At 37.0% G+C, this 23,627-nt stretch overlaps 1 protein-coding gene across 3 annotated transcripts in view; it reads right to left on the bottom strand.

The window, feature by feature from the left end:
* RALBP1 (ralA binding protein 1) overlaps positions 1 to 21,894 on the bottom strand; it is a 54,222-nt gene extending 32,328 nt beyond the window's left edge. Inside the window, exons 1-3 of one of the 3 annotated variants that reach the window (XM_056823656.1) lie at positions 21,770 to 21,894; positions 21,115 to 21,185; positions 1,095 to 1,385 (exon numbers count right to left, since the gene is read on the bottom strand). In XM_056823656.1, coding sequence (XP_056679634.1) covers positions 1,095 to 1,338 — 244 coding nt within the window. In that variant the 5' untranslated portion in view covers positions 1,339 to 1,385; positions 21,115 to 21,185; positions 21,770 to 21,894. Of the gene's footprint in view, positions 1 to 1,094; positions 1,386 to 20,163; positions 20,606 to 20,727; positions 20,925 to 21,114; positions 21,186 to 21,769 lie in introns of those variants that run through there. The other 2 variants (XM_056823655.1, XM_056823653.1) reach the window with 2 other exon arrangements.
* Between the last annotated feature and the right edge of the window lie 1,733 nt (positions 21,895 to 23,627).

Raw genomic sequence — 23,627 nt, forward strand, 5'->3', positions numbered from 1 at the left:
GAATTTTTTTTTAAACCCTTATTGGCTCCCATGCAGAAGAGCAGTAAGGGCTAGGCAATAGGGATTAAGTGACTTGCCTAGAGACCTCTTGTCTCTAGGCTTGACTCTCAATCCACTAAGTCAATCTAGCTGGCATGCATTTTTAAGTAGGTATTGGGGGATAACGATAGTTCCTGTCCTCAGGGAGCTTACATTCCATCAAAAGAAATAATATGTACACATTAGTATACCACCCATGAGAACCATTTAGCAGAATTCAAGGCAGAAGTAGTCTAGGAAAGAAATGCCTTGGAATGGACTTATGTCCATTTTTTTTCTTCCATATAAATAGACATATAGGAAGAAGTATATAGAAAATAAAGATATCCTCTGCCAGGTGACAATTCATGGATAGCTTTGATTTTTATGGGTGTATTAAAATACCAAAATAATATTTGATATGAAAAATAAGTCTACATATATTCCACTTCCCAAAAAGCAAGATTGTAGAGGAACAAAATTTAAGATTTTTTAAAAATACAGTAGTTCCCCACCGGAAGACCAACGTATATAAATCACAAGAGATATAGTGTGGTATTCTGAGCTCTCAGAGGTTTTGCCAGCTATAAAAGCTTCTAGTTCTAGTTTGAGATATTTGAAGACCCTAGCTAAACTGAGAAAGGTGTAACACCAAACTGTGTTAGGTAATAAGTTTTTCTGGCACAATAACTCTCCTTAAAGACTTTATTGGTGTACCCACACCCAACGAAATCACAGATCCTTGCAGCAATTTAAATAACTAATTCTAGAAACTTTTCAATTGTAAATACTGAAATATCCATATGGAAATTATTTTCACTTTGAATACATAAAAACATACTTTTCAGATTGGAAAAAAAAGATGGAAGCTTTTTTGTAGGATAAGTCTTATGCTTAAGTATATAGCAACTTTCAAAAGACATAACAAAAAAAGAAAAAGTTTAAATAAGACTTGGACTACATTCTCAAGAAGATCAAAGATTTAAATGTGGAAGAGGGGTGTGTGTGTGTGTGTGTGTGTGTGTGTGTGTGTGTGTAAGTAAAATTGCATGCAAGGCATAAGAAATTCAACTTACTCCTTTTTTCCTTTTTCTTAAATTTTCCTTTTTTCTTTCCATGTTCCTTTTCATCATCAGACACTATATCTGGAGGCTCATGTAGGCTGTCATGGGGAGGTGATGGCTCACCAGTCCTATATAATCCAGGGAATTTAGTAGGGCTGATCTCTTCAGAGCTGGGAGTTCGAGTAAGACCACTGCCATGCTCCACCCTACGGTGCTCACTGGGGCTGCTGGTAGGAGGCAGGAAACACTCAGTCATTTTGACTCCTTGACAAGTGAAATTCTTCTGTTACCTATCCATTACACCTGCAAAAGGAAAAAGAATTTCATATGCAATCCAAATAAAAAACTCAGAAGTGCAATTCACCTAAATGAGAGAAGACCTCCCCCCCTTTTTCTGCACTATTTCTTCACTATAACTAAAGCACACCCTTTTGATTTCTCAAGGAACTATAAAGCAGTGAAATCTAAGCAGACTATCAAGAATTCTGATAGAATGTTCTCAAAATTGTACAGCCCTCAAAGAAGTGTTCTTGAAAATGAATGCCTTGAAAGAAATATTATAATCACTAATCTGGAGTACTCTTGGCTATATTCTTCAAAAAAAAATTTTAAGTTGGAAACAACCATACCATATTTGAACAAGAAAATAGGAAAGAAGAATCTATTTGTGCTTATTGTTAGTCAAATAACTTACAATTAAGTTACTAATCTATCATGTAATGATATACATAATCACTTTGGGGACTTCATTAGCCATTGTACTTCTGCTACATGACAATTATAAATTAGCAGCACATGTATTAATTGCTATTAAGTCAAACCAATTTTTCTTCATGTCAACAATTTGCTCCTGACCTTATAAAATCCTCTCAAACACTAATAAAACCCCAAATATTGTTAAATGCTATAAAAAAGTAAATACATGATCTCATTTGATCAATGTTCCTATAAGGGGCAACAGTGAGTCTCTGGAGAGGATGAGTGACTTAATCATGAACACAAGCTTTTTTTTTTTTATCCTTACCTTCCAACTCAGAATCAATACTATGTTTTGGGTTCCAAGGCATAAGGGTGGTACGGGCTAGACAATGAGTTAAGTAACTTGCCCAGGGTCGCACAGCTAGGAAGTGTCTGAAATAAAATTTGAACTCAGGACCTTCCATCTCTAAGCCTGGCTCTCAATCCACTGAGCCACTTATATTTCACCAACCACAGGCTTTTAAGTGATAGAGCCAGGAGCAAAGACTGAGGACCTATCTCACCCAATATTCTTTCTCCCATAACTTCTGGATCAACTTAAATTTTCATTGAATTCATCATTTGCTAAGCACCCTCATTATATGAAGGGTGCTACATAGTACTAGATGCTAAGGATACAGACTAAAATGAAAGAGATCCTGCTTATAGAGCAGTGATGGCATACCTATGGCACAGGTGCCAACTACAACATGCAGAGGGCTTCCCATGGGCATGCATGCTGCCTGTCCCCTCCCCCCCAAACTTCATTACTAGAAAGGCAGAGTTGCTCCCCTCCTCCTCTCCACCATGCCTAACATTTTTTCATATCACCTATCCCTCTGCCCGGCAGCCCAATGGGAGCGCTTTCTCCCTCACCTATGTGGGGTAAGGGAGTGAAGGGGGGAGGGTTGCAACCAATGGGGGAGAGAGATGGCACTGGGTGGGGGGGCAGGGCTCTAAAAGGTTTGCCATCACTGTTATACAGTTTACATTCTAGTGGGAAGAGGGGAATAAAACCTTTTAATATAAAGTATTTTATCTGTTTTTAGACTTGATCTGATAGACAACAGTAATTATCAATTTCTAAGTGAAATGGCATGATGAAAATGGGGCAGAGGGTTCAGAAAGATTTATTAAGGGGCACTGTGCAATACAAAGTAGTAGGGAAAGAATGAAACCAGCAGAAAGAACAGCTAAAGGCTTATTGTAGTAAATCACGACTAGAAGCAAATAGGAGAAACAGATGTGCTTGTGTGGCCTCTAAGCTTCAGGGGATGTCTTTAAACTTTAAAATCTTTCCTAGCCCACATTTAACTAGAGAACAATCACTACCATACCAGTCAACGTGACAGCAAAAAAGCTTCTGAAGTTTAAAAGTTTGGCAGGAATAAAAATTAAAAACAAAAAAAAAACAGCAAGTACAGACTATCTCACAGTTAATGAATGTTCCATCTCCCACCTCCATTCCTTTGAATGGATTTCTCCCTATTTGGCCTATTGTTATCCCTCTGACCCACAGAATCTTTAGTTTCTTTCACAGAATAGCTCCCCCCTCACACCTCAATTACTATTTATTTTCTATATATTTTTATTTTTTAAGTGTAGGGGGAAGGAAGTGGGGATGAAGGAAAAGAATAAGCATTTATCAAGTGCATTTTTTTGATATGGTTAATGCAGGAATTTGTTTTACTTGACTAAACAAATTTACAATGAGTTTCGTTTAACTCCCTCAGTTTACAGACAAGGAAATAGTGGCCCAGGCAAGTTTTAGTTTCAAGGTCAAATAGGCTGATTTAGGAGAAGTTGAATCTCTGTTCCCCAACTCCAGAACCAATGCTCTTTCTGTTAACTCCACACTGTTTCCTACTGGTTTAATAGTTTGTAAACCACTAAAATGAGTAATCTCAATTTTCTAAGGAGAAAAAGGTTGTGGCTGTGAAGAAATAACATAACTGCTTTTAGCACCAAACTAAGACAAGTTATAGCTATAACCTAATGGTAGTAGTTAATAAAACTTTCCCAAGCCTCAGATCAAACAGTAAAAAACACAAATGAAATTTCCATTTCTACAAGGAAATAGAATACATTGTTATTGAAATAACCTTTTCTGTCTACATCCCCAATATTAGCAGTGTACATAATAAGAATCATCCATCAGTGAAAAAGGATAAGCAATATAAAGAGGAAAAAAATGAAGATTACTCAATTAAAATGTCTTGAAATGAGTTTAACAATAAAGTTGATGGTTTATTAAACTTGATAACATCTTTAAAAGGAAACCAGAAAACTATCGGCTCGCTTTAGCAGTTTTACAACTAAGAGGAAACATGTCTACTTTAAAAATAAATAAGTCTTAAACTCATTAAGAAATCCATCTGAAGGGTTTTATAACTAAAATGGCTATAAAATATCTTCTCTTTTAAATTACCACTTAGGAAACTAGGATTTGCTTTGGTTCTTCAATATCTTGCATACTAAGCCAGATGGCATTTCTGAATATTAATGTTCTTTATAGTCTATCACAATTAGATTCTCATTCCTTTCTCTCAGTAACACCCTACTTACCTGAAGAAATTGAATCCATATATCTCAGGCTTTCTGAAGTCCCTTCCAACATACCTCAAAACTTCTTTTTATGCCCTCAAATCATTCACAATTTTCCTCCAAACTAAGAGTTGACCCTCCTCCTTACCAAGGCCTAGGAGGCTTCCCATCATGCTCAGGATCTTGTTCTAATCAACCCCTGGCTCTTCATCCTTCAATCTCTCGTTTTTTTCTGTCTCCTCTACACAGGTGTCCCATACTCTTAAAAAATAATAAAACAACCATTCTCCTTAGATTCAGTCACCTTAAAAGTTAAGATATAGCTCTATAATTCACAGTACAAAAAAAAACTTTTTAAAAAATATGGTCAGTGTGAGAATTTGTTAAGACTGAATGTAACAAAGGTTTTGCTTTTCTTTTTCTTTTTTTCTAATGATAGAGGTGGGAAGATGAAAAGGAGAGAAAACATATTTAACTGGAAAAATTTTTTTAATTTTTTTTAAACCCTTACCTTCTGTCTTGGAACCAGTACTGTGTATTGGTTCCAAGGCAGAAGAATGGTAAGGGCTAGGCAATAAGGGTCAAGTGACTTGCCCAGGGTCACACAACTGTGAAGTGTCTGAGGCCAGATCTGAACCTAGGACTTCCCATCTCTAGGACTGGCTCTCAATCCAGAGCTACCCAGCTGCCCCCTTAATTTTTAAAAAAGAAAGGAAGAGGGTTTTAAAAAAATATAGGCCTGTATTTTCCCTCTCACTTCCTTTTAAAAATTCTTTAAAGAGGGGCCTATACTGTTTCCAATAGTGTATATTGTCTCTACTACCTTAATTTATTGCAATCTGATTTATATAGTCTCAAAAATCTAATGAAAAGCCTCTCTCACTACTCATTCTCCTTCACCTTATTACAACATTTAATGCCACTTAATACTGTGCCAACTGTCCCTCATTAACACTCTCTTCTCTCATGGCTTCTTTGGCATTATTCTCCTTTTGCTCTCTTCTTAACTCCTTTTCTTCTGCTTCCTTCAATGCCTTAGGCATGGGAGTCCCCACAGTCTCAATGCTTCTTGGCCTTCATTCTCTTCCCTCTTTAAAGTCTTTCCTTCTTATTTATCTTATCCATGCTAGGACTTTCACCTCCATGCAATGACTCTCAAAGCTCCAATTTCATCACTCCCAGAGCTCCTTAATTCCCCATGCCCAACTACCTCCAGGACACTTTGTCTCCTCCTGCATATTCCCCAGCACTTCAAATTCAACTTGTCCAATACTCACATCTTCCTTTCAAAAATTAACTCTGACTCCTAATTTCTCTTTTTGTGGTAATCTTGCAATCTCTCAAACTCAAAAACCTGCCATCATATTTCCCTTTTCCACTCTACATTAAATTCAATAAGCATTTACTCAGCCCCTACAATATGTAAAAGATTTCTTTCTTTTTTTTTTAAATGAACCAGACCTGTGATTTCATTAGTCTTGGGAACTTTCCTTACTCATGAAAGTTGACACCTACTTTGCAATTTCTAGTCTTTCAGCTGCCATGGGCAACAAGAGGTTATAAACTTGGCATAAACAAGCATAAGCCAGAAGAAAGAACTGAACTCAGTTCTTCCAGTCTGAAGCAGGTAAGGTTCTCCAACTACTATATCAAGTTGCAAGTTAACTGAAGATAAAAAAGAAATACTTTCCCAGGCCTCAAAGGATTGGGGGAATATGTAAATATATAATGCAAATATAAAATAATCTGAGGGAAAGACCACCAACAACTATGGGGATCAGGAAAGGGTTGTCAGATACATGAAGGATTCTAAGAGGCTGAGGTAAGGAAATAGTTCATTCCAAACAAAAATACAGAGATAGGAGATAGAATACTAACTTTATATGAGATAAAAGGATAGTTTGATTGGAGTGTATTATGTGAAGAAGAGTATATAAAATAAGTTTTAAAAAGAAAAGATCATAGGATGATAGATCCAAAGCTAAAAGAACCTAAGAAGCCATCCTGTCCAACCTCCTCATTTTACAGATAACTAAGGTCAAGGGAAGTTAAGTGACTTTCAATAGGGTCACCCACAAAATAGGGAGCTGAAGTGGGATCTGAACCAAGGTCTTTTTATTCCACAGCCAATACATTCCTACTATACATTCTTGTGAAAGTCTTAAATGCCAAACTCAGAAATATTTAAACAGAGGCAACTGAAAATCACTGAAGGATAGGTAAATTTTTTGGCAGCTGTGTGAGGAATGGATTAGGGAGAAGAAAGACTAAAAGCAGAGAAATCCATGAGGTTATTGTAATGGTCCAAGTGAGTAGGTGATAAGGGTTTAAAATGGAGGAAAAAAGACCCCTTCACACATACAATTTCCTCCATGCACATAATCCAACTTTTGGAATCCTTCTCTTTCTTCACAGTTGGTAATAGGCAACAATTCCTAGACATTCCACAGTTCATGGATATACTCCCATAATGAGTATTATCTAGTTTGGCTGCTGTATTTTTTTTAAAAGAATAAATAATGACTAATTCAAACATTTAGTAAATGTTAACTGTGTGTGCCAGGTACTGTGCTAAGCATTAGGTAATATAAAACATGACCCAAAAAAAGATCCTTGATCAAAAGGAGCTCCCATTCTCTAATGGGGGAGACTTACATAATTCCAAAACTATAGAAAATAACCTCTTATATTTGAATGTGTTTTTGAAAATCACTTGTTAAAATGGCCAGCTGACCTACTACTGGATCATCTTGGTAAGTTTCTTTCCCATTGCAAACCAGAGTTAAGAAGGGCTACTTACTATTTTTCTAAATCTTAATGTTTTGTGATCCTCAATTTCATAACATTGAAAATAAAATCACCAAGAGAACATGTGCACTATCTCCTTTTGGAAAATCACAACTAATCTGCCATATACAAAAGGAGTTTGATAAATGCTGAACTAAATAGTTATGTCCTCTGTTGATCAAATACACTCCAATACCTTACAGTTAGTTTGATCCCAAAGTATAATTTAAGAGTGCTTTACAAAGCACTTTCCTCTCAACAACCTTGTCACTGGTAAAAGTACAATTATCCTCATATTACAAATAAATAAATCCGATCTTAAGACTTGTCCATTGTCATTCAGTGTCAAAGCCACAATATGAACCCAGGTCTCCAGACTTCAGGTATCCCATTTTTTTCCATTCTATCTCCTTACAAACTTTCCTTGAACTACATATAACCTAAGGATAAACAGAATCATGAGTATTCTAAGTATTCTAATTTGCCTAATAATAATTAGTATGCCATGTTTTCATCTTAATAAACATTTTATGGTTTTTCTATTAAACACCTATCCTGGCTGTCATAATTGGCATGACTCTAAAGACATAGACCTAAGGGGAAAATCTGATCAAGGAGAAATGCTTTTTTAAATTGAACTTACATCACCAATGGAATACTATGGTATTATAAGAAACAATAAGCAAGATGATTTCAGAAAAAGCTGGAAAGATCTGCATGAACTGATACAAAGCAAAAGAAGCAGAACTGGGAGAACACTGTACATGATAACAGCAATACTGGACAATGATTATCTGTGAAAACTTGGCTACTCTTAGCAGTACAATGATCAGTAACAATCCTGAAAGACTTAGAAAGAAATGCTATCCACTTCCAAAAAAAAGAACTGTTGGAGTCATTTTTCTTTCTTTTTTTTTTAAACCCTTACCTTCCATCTTAGAATCACTACTGTATACTGTCCTAAGGCAGAAGAGTGATAAGAGATAGGCAGTGGGGGTTAAGTGACTTGCCCAGCATCACACAGCTAGGAAGTATGTGAGGCCACATTTGAACTTAGGATCTCCCATCTCTAGGCCTGGCTCTCAATTCTATGAGCCACCCAGCTGTTCCCTGGAGTCATCTTTCACATCAGCATATTTATTGGTTTTATGTTGGGGTTTTGGTTATGTATGACTTTGCTCTTACAATAACGACAATATGAAACTGTGTTTTGTGTGACAATAGAAATAAAATAAAGAAATTATATCATCAAAATATTAGCCTTGAGACCATATAGTTCTTTAGCATATATCCATTCCAAATACTGATGAGAAATGGAAGCTTAGTAATTTCTATGATACTTTTGCTTGAATCTAAGAAGTAATTATTGCTCTGAAACCAAGCATTTGTTGTGATGTCTTTTAACTCAACCTCATACCTGCAACAAAATTGTAAAGAATGTAATGAAATTATTTATGAGATAAGGTCATTAGGAATATATATATTTATATATTTATCTATCCTTTCACCCTCTCTCTAAAATATTTTATGCTTTGTATTATTCTTTCCATGAAATTTACTGCCTCCAGATATAATTTTTATACCTGTAATCATTCTTTCCCTGGGTAATATTTATTCACTCCAATACAACAGGTATTTAAATGCCTTCCATGCGACAAGCATAACAAAAGCAAAACCAAAACAGTCCCCTACCTTTGAAGAACAAGATATAAACAGAAAATTAATAACAAAATAGAGTATCACAAAATCAAGGAGTTGGAGCTAGAATAGACCTGAAAGGTATTCAAGAATAACCCCCTCATTTTACATGAGGAAACTGAGACCCAGAGAAGTTAAATGGCTATCCCAGGAGGCAATGTGCCTTTCCTTAGCTCACACTGCCTTCTAACTATATGAAGTAATTTTCTAGAAGAACACTAGCAACTGGGGTGTGGTGAAGGGTAAAAGAATCAGTATAATCTTGTACAAAATGATAATTTAACTGTGTGACAAGGGAATCACTTTTAAAAGACTGATATATATTAATTTAAGGTCGCCAAGGAATTCAGCTATGTAATTCCTAAATGAAAACTCAAGTCAGCCGTCAATCTTTTATGGAGTTTAATTACAATAGGAGTAAGAAAGGAATTAGAGATAGAGAGAGAGAAAAAGGGAGAGAAGGGAATAGGGCTTAAATACCCCTTCTGTTTAGGCTGGGCCAAAAGGCCCAAGCCCTTAGATAGCTGGGGCAAAGAAAAGAGATCAGTCCCTATTACTCACGTGACCAAAATGGAGAAACAGTCTCAGAGGCCCCCACCTTCAGCTTCCTTCAGAGCAAGCTTCTCAGAGCACACCGCAACCACTCCGATCAACTCCTCAACCCCCCTCGAGTCTTCAGACCCCCCTGATCTTTCAGGAAACCATCCAAGTTGCCTCCCCTCAGTTCTCACATCTACCAATCACTGTCCATCAATTTCCCTGTGCCAATGGAGGCTCTAGCTTAACCCAGGACCGCCCAGAGGCTTTGCACATGTCTGTTGAAGGTCATATTTTCAAATGATTAAATCTTTGCTCCTTTGCTACAGCCCTTTCTAAATCCTGTTAACCTGAGTAGGGTAGAGATTGGAATAATTAAATTTTGATCTAGGCTGCAGCCCTTACTCAATCCTGTTAGGACTGAATAGGGTGGAGATTGATTCCAAGTATCTCCATTGTATCAATTCTAAAATCAATCATGACTCAAAGAAATTCCTGTTCTATGCTTAAGCATAGGTCAAAGTCCTTTCCATTGTTCAGCAAAAAGTTTCTGTCCTAAAGTAATCTTAAGAAGGGAAGGAGAAGGACCTCCCATGCCAATGGGGTTCACATTCCAATAGTCAAGACCCACTATCAATAGGAAATTTTTCAAGTATGAAATTTCCCAATGGTGAAATTTCCAACATTTATAAGAATAAGAAATTTTGAGGTTTACAACTGAGATATGGTATAATGCTAGAGATACTAAAGGTAGTAGGTGAGAGAAAAGTATATTCCAAGCAGACTAGGGTCCTGGCCAGAAAGTTGGGGTACAGAGTAAAGGTAGGACAGTTTGTCTGTAGCAGATTATGGAGAAAAAAGTGGAGCCAAATTGTGAAGGATTTTAAAAAGCAAGCAAGAATTTTTTTTTTTAATTTAAAAAAACCCGTACCTTCTGTCTTGGAGTCAATACTGTGTATTGGTAGGCAGAAGAATGGTAAGGGCTAGGCAAAGGGGGTTAAGTGATTTGCCCAGGGTCACACAGCTGGGAAGTGTCTGAGGCCAGATTTGAACCTAGGACCTCCCATCTCTAGGCCTGATTCTCAATCCACTGAGCCACCCAGCTGCCCCCTCTAGCAAGAATTTTCAATATCTAATCAACAGATCTGCATCAGGGGGATTAAGAACTGTATAAGAAAAAAATACATATCTATTTCAATATAATTAGTTTCCAATGTAATCCTATATATTTTTATTTTATGCATTTAAAAGCATTATTCTGAGACAGAGGCCATAAGACTTCACTCAATTGCCAAGAATCCAAGAATTGTTCAAGAATTTAAAGATTCTTGAACAAGACCTATGATTTAGGAATATTAATTTGGCAGAAAAGATTGAAAACTGGGAGATTAGCGGGAACAAAACCAGTAATCTAGGCCAGAGAGGATAAAGACTTGAATCAAAAGGTGAAGAATACACAGAATAGAATAACAAGAAGCTTATGATAGAAAAAAAAGCAATTAAGCAAAGATATGGTATGGAGAGAAAACTTAAAAAACTTAGCAACTGACCAGTTATGACAATTAAGAGTCAAGAATACTATACAACTTTTTGTAAGAGTTTGATTATGAAAGGAAGAGAAATATGATACAGTAGCTTGAGGTCTTCAACTACCCTATTCAGATAACTTCTAAATCTCGATTATTTAGTTCTTACATCTTCTCTAAGTACCAGACACACATCTCCACATGGTTACAGCTTTGATGTTCCACAAATCAATCAACCAACATTGTTCCAGGTACTATAATAAACTGGTACAATGAGATCTTGGCTTTGGACAAAAGCAAAAATCAATTTTTTGATTTGATTTCCTGCCTAAGGAAGCTTACAATCTTACAATTCCAGTACCTCAAATTCAAAACATTCTACTTACCCCTAAGCCTTCCTCTTTATGTCTAGATAATTTCTATCTGTGACACTAATACTTATCACTCTCTCATTTTCACTATCTTAGTATTACCTTTAATTTTTTTTATATCTCTACCTTCTGTCTTAGAATCACTTCTAAGCCAGAAGAGCAGCAAGGACTGGGCAAGCAAATGGGTTTAAGTGACTTGCCCAGGATCAAAACTGCTAGGAATCCAAGTTCATTTTTTAACCCAGGTCCTCCTGACTCCAGGCCTAGTGTTCTATCCACTGTGCTACCTAGCTGCCCCTTGTTATCTTTTCATTCTTCTCTCTCCATATGGTATCATAAAAATCTCAAGAGTTGGAAGGCCATCTAGTACAAAACTGACCAAATAACTTCAATACAAAATCCCCATCAAGTTTTTATCCATCCTTCAAAGATCTAATGAAAGAAAACACATTATCCTACAGAGAAAGTTCATTCAATTTTTAAAAAAATCCTTACTTTACACCTTAGAATCAATACTATGTTATTGGTTCCAAGTAAAACTAGTGGTATGGGCTAGGGCAATGGAGGTTAAGTAATTTGTCCAAGGGTAGAATGTGTCTGAGGCCAGATTTGAACCTAGGACTTCCCATCTCTAGGCTTGGCACACAATCCACTGAACCATCTAGCTGCTCCCTCATTCAAACTTAAAATAGCTTAGTTGAACTATTACATATGAATGCAATGGAAAGTTACTATGTGGTAAGAAATGATGAAAGACAGTTTCAAAGAAAACTGAGTAGTAACTTATGAACTGATGCAAAAGTGAATGTGGGTAGAACCATGAAAATAATTTCTATAATAACAACACCGTAAAGTCAAACAACTTTGAAATATGAAAGAAATAGCGTAAGACATAAGTTTTTGGTTGTGGTCAATGTGAGAATTTGTCTTGCCTGATCCTGGTTTCCCCACCCCAGCTCTTTTTTTTTTGGGGGGGGGGGTGAGGCAGATAAATAGAAAGGAGTAAGATAGGATTCTTCTTCCCTTATCCTAAAATGAAAAGTGAATGGGAAGAAAGTCAGAAGAAATCAAGAGACAAACAGAATGGTTTTTAAATTTACCTGTTGAATTTTGTCATACATTTTAAAAAGAAAAGCAAGCTATACATAAGGTTGGCAATTTGGGATAGAAGCCTCTTCTGTATTTTGTACAATGTAAAAAGGAAATAAAGATGTCCTAAGTTAAGAATAAAAAAAAAAGAAAAGACAAAATTTGAAAACTTAAAATTTTTTCTTGATCTCAAATCTAAATTTTTCTCTCTTCAACTTCACCCCCATGCCTCTGCTTCTAGCTCCGAGGTCAATGACAGAAACTTTATATTTGAAGACTTATAAACAAAAGAATGTTCCCCTACTGCCATGCCCAAGTCTTCTCTTTCCCAGGATAATAACTTTCAAATATTCTTGTGGCATTATCTCGAGGGTCTGTCATTCTGGACACCTTCCTTTGGATGTTATCCAGTTAAGGTCATTCTTAAAACCTGGTGCTCAGAAGTGAACACATTATTTCAGATACACTCTGAGTAATATATTGTAATCTGATTCTAACCTCCCTCTTCCCAGACACTGTGCCATTGAAGTGAGGTAACACAGTATTTTTTGGCTGTCCTGTCAATGTCCACTAAAACTACCAGACCATCAATCAATCAACAAGCATTTGTTAAGAGCCCTAGTACCAGGCACAATGCTATGCACTAGAGATACAGTTTAAAACAAACAGACTCTGCATGAATTATTCATGTATGAATTAATATAATATGTATTTTTTAAAATGAACTCAAGTCTAAGATTTATCCATCTTTTCAGTCTGTTAGATTTTTACCATTCTAAATTCAAACCAAAAGGTACCAAGGATGGCACATTATTGTTTTTCTAAGATCTCATTAACTTGATCAAAGAAACATGATCTAACAATGTTATACATTAATGAAAAAAAGAGCTCTGAAAGTTGCATGTTCAATGTATTTTAAAGAAAGAAGTATGCATAATAGACTCAGTTTCAAGTATGTCTGTTTCTGTTCTATACTTTATGCTGAAAGGCTTATATTCAGTTTCAGTTCAGAATTTCTTTTTCTTTAAAAAGCAGTGTTACATTAAATTAGTTGACAACACTAGGGTTGTTAAAGGAGTAGAGTAGTATCTAATAGGCTATCTGACTAAACAAGTGACTAACCAAAAGATACAGAGAATTCTGTCACATTGTACCTTGGTCTGACCATAAAGGAATTTTTAAAAATAGATTTTAAAATAAATGTAAAAATATAAATCAATATAAATATGCTATAAATGAAGCATACATTTTAAACATAGGTTTAAATATAGATTCTTACTCATATCACAAAGAATGGTTTGTTAAACATGAAAAAGAAAAAATTCAACAAAACCAATCTCTAGGATGAAAAAATCTGGCATGTCCAATGTTGCACACCAGTGCACTCTCAACCCCCACAACCACCTCCACACAAGGGGATAAAAGGAAACATCTTCTAATCGGTTTTTTTGGGGGGCCCAGCTTGTTGTTCTTAATTTTTCAACATTCATTTTCAATTTTGTTGTTTCCATTTACATGTTGTTTTCTTGTATTTTTTTCTGGGTCTACCAAATTCTTCATTCACATATTAAGTCATTCTTTGCTTCTCTATATTAAGCATATTAGTCATTTCTTACAACATAGTAACATCCCATTATTTTCATGTACCACAAATTATTTCCCCAGTCACCAAATGATGGGTATCTAGTTTGTTTCTTAGTTCCTTGCTACCACAAAAAATGATGTTCTATATACCTTGTTCATTTATCAGTGACTTCCTTGGATATCTGTCCAGCAGTAGAAAGAATGAGTCAAAGGGCAAGAACATTTCAGTCATTTTACTTGCATAATTCCAAAGGACTTTTCAGAATGGTTATACTAATTCACAGCTCCAATAACAATGTATTAATGTGCCCCCACAACCAGGCACATGCATATTGAATATTCCTATCTTTTGTCATCTTTGCCAATTTGCCCTGGCAACCTCAGATGCCGTTTTGTTTTCTATTTCTTTTATTATTAGTAACTTGTAGCATTCTTATGATATAATTTAGTTTAGAGGTCAATATGCAACTGTTGATTTTATAGACTTTCAATTTTAAAGAAATTCCTACCTCTTCAAATTATATACTGTGCTGGGATTCATATTCACTTCATTAAAAAAAAAATCTATAACTATGAGAAGAGTTCAAAACACAAAGCCTATTTATGTGACACTAAAGATCGCAAGATAGTGTAAATTAAGGTCCAAAAATATTAACCCCACCAAAAAGCCCAATCAATCACCAAGCACCTATCATATGCCAGGCTCAGGATATAAAGACAAAAATGAAAGGGAATCTATGTTATTAGAAGTTTAACTGTAAGGGGGAAGTTAGGTAGCTCAGTGGATTAGGAGCCAGGGCTAGAGACTGGAGGTCCTAAATTATAATCTCACCTCAGACACTTCCTAGCTGTGTGACCCTGGGTAAATCACTTAACTCCCATTGTCTAGCTCTTACTGCTCTCCAGCCTTAGAACCAAAATATGGTATTGATTCTAAAACAGAAGGTTAGGGTTTTAAAAAAAGAGTTTAATTGTATATAAATATGTCATTAACATAAAAGTCAAAGTTAAAAACTTCTTTTTAAAAAATGTAAATCCTTCAATACTCCTAGGACTCATGCAGAGTTAGAAGCAATAAATGGATGATTTTCTAGCTTTTTGTTCCATGCTCTGATCACTTACATATGTGTAAATGTTCATATATAATCATGTATGTAAATTTGCTCATGTGGAATTTATACAATTTTTAAAATATACACTACAACATACTATATGTGGTACCGTATGTCCAAACTTCTTACTATGTATGATCTCTTACAAAAAAATACATTAATGAGTTTCTACCACTCCATAATGAGTAATTCTGCTTAAGGATAGGGATAGAAACTAGACTTATGATTTCCCTGACATTAAATTCTCACATAAGAAAATTTCACCTCAATGAGAGGTTCTTTTTCAGCTCTGTTATAGCTTTCTTAAAAAGCACCAACCAGAACTGCAAATAACATTTTAGTTTAGATACACTATCAATAATAAAAAGATTGTTCTCTTGTTTTTATGTTTATACTTTTATTACTATTGTAACAAACTTTGATTAAATGAAAGACACAGCATGACATAGTGGATAAGTAGTCAGTCTTAAGAACTCAGAAAGATCTGAGTTCTTAAAAGCTCTGTGAACAGGAAAATCACCTAAGCTTCAAGGATAGAGTTAACTCTCTAAGACGGCAAACTGCAGAAAAAATGATGACCTGCTTACTTTCCTTACCTTTCATCTTAGAATCAATACTATGTATTGGTTCCAAGTGACTTGACCAGGGTCACAAAGCTGGAAAGTGTCTGAGGTCACATTGAACCCAGGACCTCCCTTCTCTAGGCCTGGCTCTCAATCCACTGAGCCACCCAGATGCCCCCACTGTTTGAACTTCTAAAAGCTGCTCTTCAAAAAGATAAGAGAGCTGAAAAGAATGGACAAGAACTAAATTAAAAGGAAGATATGTTTTCACACACAAAGGACTAATAAAAGTTAGGGTTTTTTCCAACTTAGAAAGATGATGATTATCAATACTACTAATAAAAAAAATTGTGTGACACCTACTATGTGCCAAGAACTATACAAATATCTCATTTAATCCTCGCAACAGCCCTGGGAAGTAGTTCCTCAATGAGATGAAAATTATTATTACAAATGTCTACAAAAACAATGTGAAAAAATGTCCTTTCTTCTTTGTATGTAAAAATCCTCCATCTCATTATGAAGAGTTCTGTAACCAAAGTAGTCTCATTCAATTCTGAACGACTACATTAATACTTTACATGCTACCTACCTCTCTGGTAATGAACCACATACTCCATGTCATGGAGTAAGAAGATCTGAGCTCAAATCCTAGCCCTGCCGTTTTAGAATCTGTGTCTTTGGGAAAGAACTACCACTGTAAGTTTTGGTTCCTTCATCTGTACAATGAAGATTGATTCAATAACATCTAAGGTCTCTCTCCCAACCCTAAATCTAAAATCATAGGATTCTTTGTATTATTGCTTCCTGTTATTTAGTTTTTATATAGCTATTTCATTTTTTATCCATTTAAGATTTTGTCTTTAATCCTTAACTTTCTTTTTGATACCTTTATCCATTCTACAATTTTCATTATCACTTCTATGCTGATGACTTATAAATCTATATTTATCTCCAGCCAGAACCTCTCCAGACAAATGGTTAAACTCAAAAAAAGTAATAGGTAATAGCCAGCAAACACTAAACCACACATACCCCATGCAAGTGTCTATGCTGATAATGACTTAGAAAACCACATATTAACTTTGTCTATTTTCTATTGTATTTTTACTTTTGTTAAACATTTCCCAATTAAATTTTAATCTGATTGGGTCCCACTCAAGAACTATGGCATGTCAAAGAGGTTAACAGTTCCTTTGACAAAATAGTTTCTTTAAATAAAAACAGAACAGGAACTGAAACCAAGGTCATCTCATCCAATTTTTCAACTGCACCAATTGTTTAACTTCCCTGCCCTAAAACTTTCAATAGTTCTCCACTGGCTACAGAATAAAGCCCCAATGCTTTATCTGGTGTCCAAGACACTGAGCATACCAGTTCCATTCTCCTCTCTCTCCAACCCTTGTACCTCTCTATCACATACCACATCCCTATATAACCAATACTCCAGTTAAACTACCCATACTCAACATTTTGACAAAACTACTTCTTGCTTCCAAGTCTTTGCTCATGTCATGTCCTATTCCTATAATGTTCAACTCCCATCTCCACATGTCCAAATTCCTAATGCCCTTCCTTCATGGTCTAGATCAAATACCATTACCTCTATAAAGAGCCTCAGAGGAGGCAGCTGAGTGCTCAGTGGATTAAGAGCTAAGCCTTGAGACAGGAGGTCCTAGGTTCAATTCTGACCTCAAACACTTTCTAGCTGTGTGACCCTGGGCAAGTCACTTAACCCCCTTTGCCTAGCCTTTACTGTTCTGCCTTGGAACCAATACATAGAATGTATTCTAAGATGGAAGGTACAGGTTTAAAAAAAAAAAAGCCTTAGATCCCCTTTCAACTTGAAATAATCTCTCCTCAATATGAATTCTCAAAACACTTTATTGGTACCATATGCATTTAAAAAACCCTATTTTGTTATATTTGTGTATGTATCTAATTGCCCCCAATTGACTGTAAATGCCTTAGAAACCAGTCATACTATTTCCACAATTCCTGGTAGAGTACCAGGCAAATAGATAACAAATAAATTGCCTGTTGAATGAATTTGTTTTATCATTTCAAACACATAAAGCTTCTTGAAGCCAGAAACTATCAACACAATGCCCACCACAAAACAGGAACTCAATAAATATTTAAGAGGGAGGGCTAGAAAAATAATAAACCCATAAAAATAAGAAATTCTTTAATTTTAAAACAATGAAAAAATGTTCTGGTTATTTGCTCTGCACAGGTACAGATGACTAGGTAAAGAAATGCTACTAAATAATTTACCTAGAAGTGCTTAAACAAATCAAATATCTAAATGTTCAAGTACAGTTTTAGCCTTTTAAATCTTGTGGAATGAGGAAAAAGTTTGTGAGAGAATACCTCTGTGCTGAGAAATAACATTTTCAAAGAGCAAGTAATCATATTTTTAAAGGACATTTTGTCTAATGAAATATTTTCCACTAACAAAGAATTTAGCACAGCACCTGGTATACAGTAGGTGATTAATATTTATTGACTGGCTGTGGAACTACTGTATGAGTAGTTTAGGAATTATATCATTCATTAACAAACTGAGAATTCAATCTCTATTTCTAATTCTCTACCATTAATCAACATTATAATGGGGGGGGGGGGAATTCAGCAAGGGAATTCACAGAATCTATTCTAAGATAGCTGGATAATTCCAAATAAGATTGTCATGTTATCTTTGTATTTCCAAGTTTCACTTATTCATATGAAAATATTGACAGGTCAATTATCAAACTCACTTTCAAAATTTCTTTATCATACTTTGCAAAATAGTCACATATGCTAGACGTTATTCAGAATAATTTAGCATCACTACACTTCAAAAAACACAAAATTAGACAGTACTGCAGGTGATAAATATTAAGTTAGCTCATTGTTCAAATGAATACTCAGAAAATCTTTATTCTTCAGTAAAGAGTTTACTACAACTAAACAACTATTAGTTGGGACTTCCCCAAAAACCTACTTCATAAGGTTTAATTGCACAAAACTAAATTATTAGAGGAATTTTAATGGTATGAATTTCAAAACCTTGGTTGTTTAAGATAAAAGCGGAGATATTGAGTGTTCTGGTATAAAAGAATCTGAAAAATAAGTTCCAAAAAGGCCTTAATCCTGAACTGAAATATAGTAAATAACTTTAGTGCAAGGGAAAGTCAAGTTAACTAGCATTTATTAAGGGCCTACTATGTGCCAAGTACTTTTTGAAAAGGACAAGAAAAAAAGGAAAAGTTCTTTCTCTCAAGGAGCTCACAATATGGGAGGCAATATTCTAACAAATATGGCTCAACAAGATACATATGATAAACTGGAGATAATCTCAGAAGTAAGGGAAGCATTAACAGAGGATCAGAAAAAGCTTCTCGAAGAAGGTGAGATTTTAGCTGAGACTTAAAAAGGAAGTCATGTAAACCTGCAGGCAGAGGTGAGGAAAAAGAGCATTCCAGGGATCAGGGGAAACCAGTAAAAGCCAGCTGAGGAGAAAATGCTGAATGTGTATCCTGAGAACTTGGATTCCATTCCTGCCACTTATTTAATCTCTTAACCTGTCAATTGAGAGGAGCTAAACTACCTTTTTTGTATCACAGACCTGGAGAAATCTAACAATACTATCTTAAAAGGCTTTTAAATAACTAAGTGAAATGGTAAGTTTCAGCTAAAGAGAAGTAAAAATAAAAGATAGCATGTTTTTCTCATCCAAGTCCTAAGTTATGTGACCCTAAGGATGGAACACCTGTGCTAGGTAATAATAGCATTTCCTAGATCTTTAAAGTTTGCAAGGCACCTTACAGATCTTATTTTATCTTCACAATCCTAGGAAAGAGCACTATCCCCATTTTACGGATGAGGAAACTGAGATTCAGAAGTTTAAGTGCTTTGAAAACATGTAATAAATGTCCAAGGCAGGATATGAATTCCAAGAACTATGCAAACTAAATCTAGGATCCTAATACCTCTTCACTTTTTGAAGCCACAGAGCCAGAGCACTGTTTTAAGTTTAAACACAAATATTGCAGTCAATTGGGCTTCTATCCCAGTAGGGGAAGCCTAGTGCCCTTTCCTGGTCCCCAACGTAAACTTTCAAGTTTACTGTTGAAGGTTTTTAAAAAGAAAAGGGGGAGGGGGTGAGTCGACGACAGAGGAGGCCTTCGGCGAAGCTCTTAGCACAAAAAGTGAGTGGGAGGGCCGAATCTGACCTCCTGACCCCCTAGACACCAAACCACAAACATGGCCAGAGGATTTACAAGAAAAAGGAGCCGTCCAAGATAAAAGGGAAAGCGGGAGTCAGGGTCTGAAACCCCCTCCTCCACAAAACCACGCCCCCCCAAGCCGTGGGGAGGGCAGAGACGGGGGCGGCACCTGACACTGGATGTAAGTATCAAACCCTCGCGTGGCCAGGGGGCCAGGAAGAGAGGGGGGCACAATGCCGTGTTGGGGGGGGGGGGAGAGCGGAAATCCCGCAGAGCGCGAGAGGGTCAACTGCGGCGACTCTCAGGCACGCGACTGACCTGCCCCAGCCGCAGCGCGACCGATCTCTTCCTGCTGCTGCCGCCTTCGCTACCTCGCGCTCGCGCTCACGCTGCCGCCTCGGCCACAGCCGTCGCCTCCTCTGCCGCGCCCCGGGCAAGCCCCAGGCACCCCATACCCACCCCACCCAAGCTTTTCTACGCCGCCGCCTGTTTACAATGACTGGGACGGAACGGGGCGAGCCGGACAACGCGCAAGCGCATCCCCTCCTCCCGCCGCTGCCGGCTTCCCCGTTTGCTTTTCCCCTCTTTGGACACACCGCGGAGGCCGTCAAAGACACGACGCACTCTGGCCTCACGCGGAGAACGTCGGGAGCTGTAGTCTCTGCGAGACCAAAGCGTTCAGCTGTATGGAGGAAACCCCTTCAAGGCAGTGAACTACAGCCCCCAAGAAGTATCACGCTCCCCGCGGCGACAGAGCGCGCACATGTCCGGCGCTTGCGCAGCACGTCACCCGGGGAGGGACTCAGAGAGAGAAGGGTGGACGCGTAGCTCGGGATTAAGTTTTCTTGGGATAGCTGAGTAGTCTGGTTGAAAACAACCCACCTGGAAACCCTTATCGGTGTCCCAAAAGACAAGAAGCCTCCACTTCAACTCCGCGTTCCAGATCCTCCCATTGTCCCTGCGGACTTTATTCTCCCCAGCCGACTAACTCCCGAGAGACTAGTTAAACCAGTTTAAAAGCACAGCCCTAGTCCCCGGCCCGGTATGGGCCGCTTTCCTGGCATCAGGGAGGGTGGGGATCACCAAAAGGCTTATGGGAAGTGGTACCAAGAGGTGGAGCTGGCACCAGGACGGGTGTTACTTAGTATGCACCTCTGCAGCAAAACAAGCCATGTTGTTATTCAGAGTTAGTGATGGGGGGCGGAGGGAAGAAACTGGACCCATGGCAACTATAAAACATGCAAGATGTACTTTCCTCCACTAACTTACCTAGCACAGATGAGAGAATGAAAAACTTGAATTTAGACCAAGCAGCCCGACCACATCTGAAGCACGTAGACCTAGATTAATGAATCATGAAAGATAATGAGCAAATCTCCAAGGATAGAAACAATTGGAAAATCAAGAAACCCCATAAAAATGCTAAGTACGGAAGAAGAGAAGAGAATCAGAGGCCCAGGATAAACCTTACTGAAGAACTCTTTGAAAATTGGACAGACTTTTTCATTAAAAGAGACATTTCCCTCAAAAATTCCCTTCTGTGAATGCACTCTCATATTTATAACAATTCCTTTTCCAGGTCCGTCCCTCTACCACCAGTAACAAGACACACACAAAGAGGGCATTCACCAGGGTTTCTTTTATTTCTTCTAACTCCTTTCCTCTTCAAAAAATCTCACCTGCTTCCCTAGCTTCATCATTTCTCAATAACTCCCTGGATTTCCCCCATTAACTTAAACACGTCTAAAATTGAACTCAACATTTTCCCTCATAAAGTCCCCTGGACTTTTCTATTTTTGTTTAAAATCCATAGCACTTCAAAGTTTATAAAATCCCTTACTTAAAGTCTGAGGTGGGCAGTTTGATTATCATTTTCCATTTTAGAGATTAAGAAATTTAGAATCAGAGAAGTTAAATGGCTTACCCAAGGTCCAACACTATTAAGTATTGGAGTTGGGATTAAAAACCAGGTCCCTTAACTTAAGTCCATTAGGCACTTTATGTCCTCATCCCAGGCTGCCTTTCATTCTCCCCACCCAGACAGAACTTGGAAATCATTTCTAACTCCTCCCTCCTCTCCACCCCCTGCTATCATATCAGTTGCCAAGTACAGCCTCATTGAACCAGAAAATGTCAGAGCTGGAAGGAACTGATTCTGCCTTTATAATTTCTCTTTTATCTGTTCCCATCCTTAGCTTTTCAATTGCCCAATTTTGTATCCTCCAGTCCCTTTCTTTAGCTCAGTGCATTTTGCTCCATGGAATTTGTTGAATAAAGTGAATAAAGTATGCCAAACAGCATATTATTGCTGTCTGTTCTTTAGATTGTTTTTATAAAGCAAAATGCATATAAAGATTCTCTTCCCATATCAGTACCAAATATTGTGGTGAATTTTTAAATGAAGGTAGGTATCATACACACTATTATCTCTAGGCACAGATGTGGTTTTTAATCATCATAGATTTAGAGTTGGATATATTTTGTATACTATTTTGTCCAACATTTTACACAAGGAAACTGGGACCCAGAAATGTTAATAGGTTTGCTCTGTATCATACAGATAGTAACTGACAGAACTTAAACTTCCCCTTAACTTCAATGCTTTTTCCACTGCACCACACTGATTTCCCTTAGCTATATTTTTTGCAGTAATCATAGTATAGTCACAGGATCAAAGACCCAGAGAATCCAAATCTTTTGGTTAGCTTTTCTCATTGTGGGTCATGGGAGCAGGTGTAGAGCCAATGACACCCTTGTGATTTGTTGTGTCTGTAGCCTTTGACCACATGTAAATAATATAGAAAGCAAATTTTTATAATTAAAAAATCCAGTGATTTGAATTTTATTGTTGAAAATTAACTCGTCTGTATGATATAAAGAGAGCAAGAAAATAATGTAATCTGGTTTTTCTTTCTTAAAACAAAGTTTCCCAGATATTAGAAATCATCCAAACTAGCTACTCTTCTTTAAAATGAAGTAGGGGGGAGGAGGGGGCTCAGAAAAGTTAAGTGACTTGCTCACTGTTTAGATTATTGACAAAGCCAAGATTCAAGTCAATTTAAGAAAGCATTTATTAAGCCCCAAGGCACTAAGCTAGTAAAATGAAGACAAAAAACAATATTCCTACCACTCAAGGAACTTGAAATCTAAAAGGGGAAATAGGAAATTGGATGTGTATACAAAAAAGTATAAAGTAGATAGGCCTGTGGCGACAGGAATCAGCCAATAAACAAACATTTATTAAGTATCTACTGTAGGTCAAGCACTGTGCTAGGCACTGGGGATCTGAACACAGAATATAAAAATGATCTCAGTCTGCCTTCATTCTACTGAGGGATACCACAAATTTACAAATGAATAAATATAGAATTTGTGCAAAATAAATGCAGAGCGATTGGGTAACTGGTGTTAACAACTGAGGAAATTAGGAGAAGCCTGTTGTAATGGAATTGGCATTGACCTAAGTCTTTTTGCTAGGACATCCAAGAGGTGGAAATGAGGAGGAAAAACATTCCAAAGAAGGCCACTATCCTTTACAAAGGCATGCAGGCAGCAGGAGATGAAATGTCTTATCCTGAAAACAGTAAGTAGCTGAGTCAGAGTACCCTTTACCCACTCTCTCAGCTAAGAATTTTGCTTCATATTTTACTGAAAAAAAAATTTTGGTCATTTGCTGAGAATCCAATATTATCCCCTCCTGCTCATCTGATATCACCCAGATGCCTTCTGCTACTGTCTTTTACCTTCACCTCTGTCTCACACAAAGGTCCTTTTCCATGCCA

This window comes from Monodelphis domestica, chromosome 3 (assembly GCF_027887165.1).
Source record: "Monodelphis domestica isolate mMonDom1 chromosome 3, mMonDom1.pri, whole genome shotgun sequence".
Taxonomy (NCBI): Eukaryota; Metazoa; Chordata; class Mammalia; order Didelphimorphia; family Didelphidae; genus Monodelphis; species Monodelphis domestica.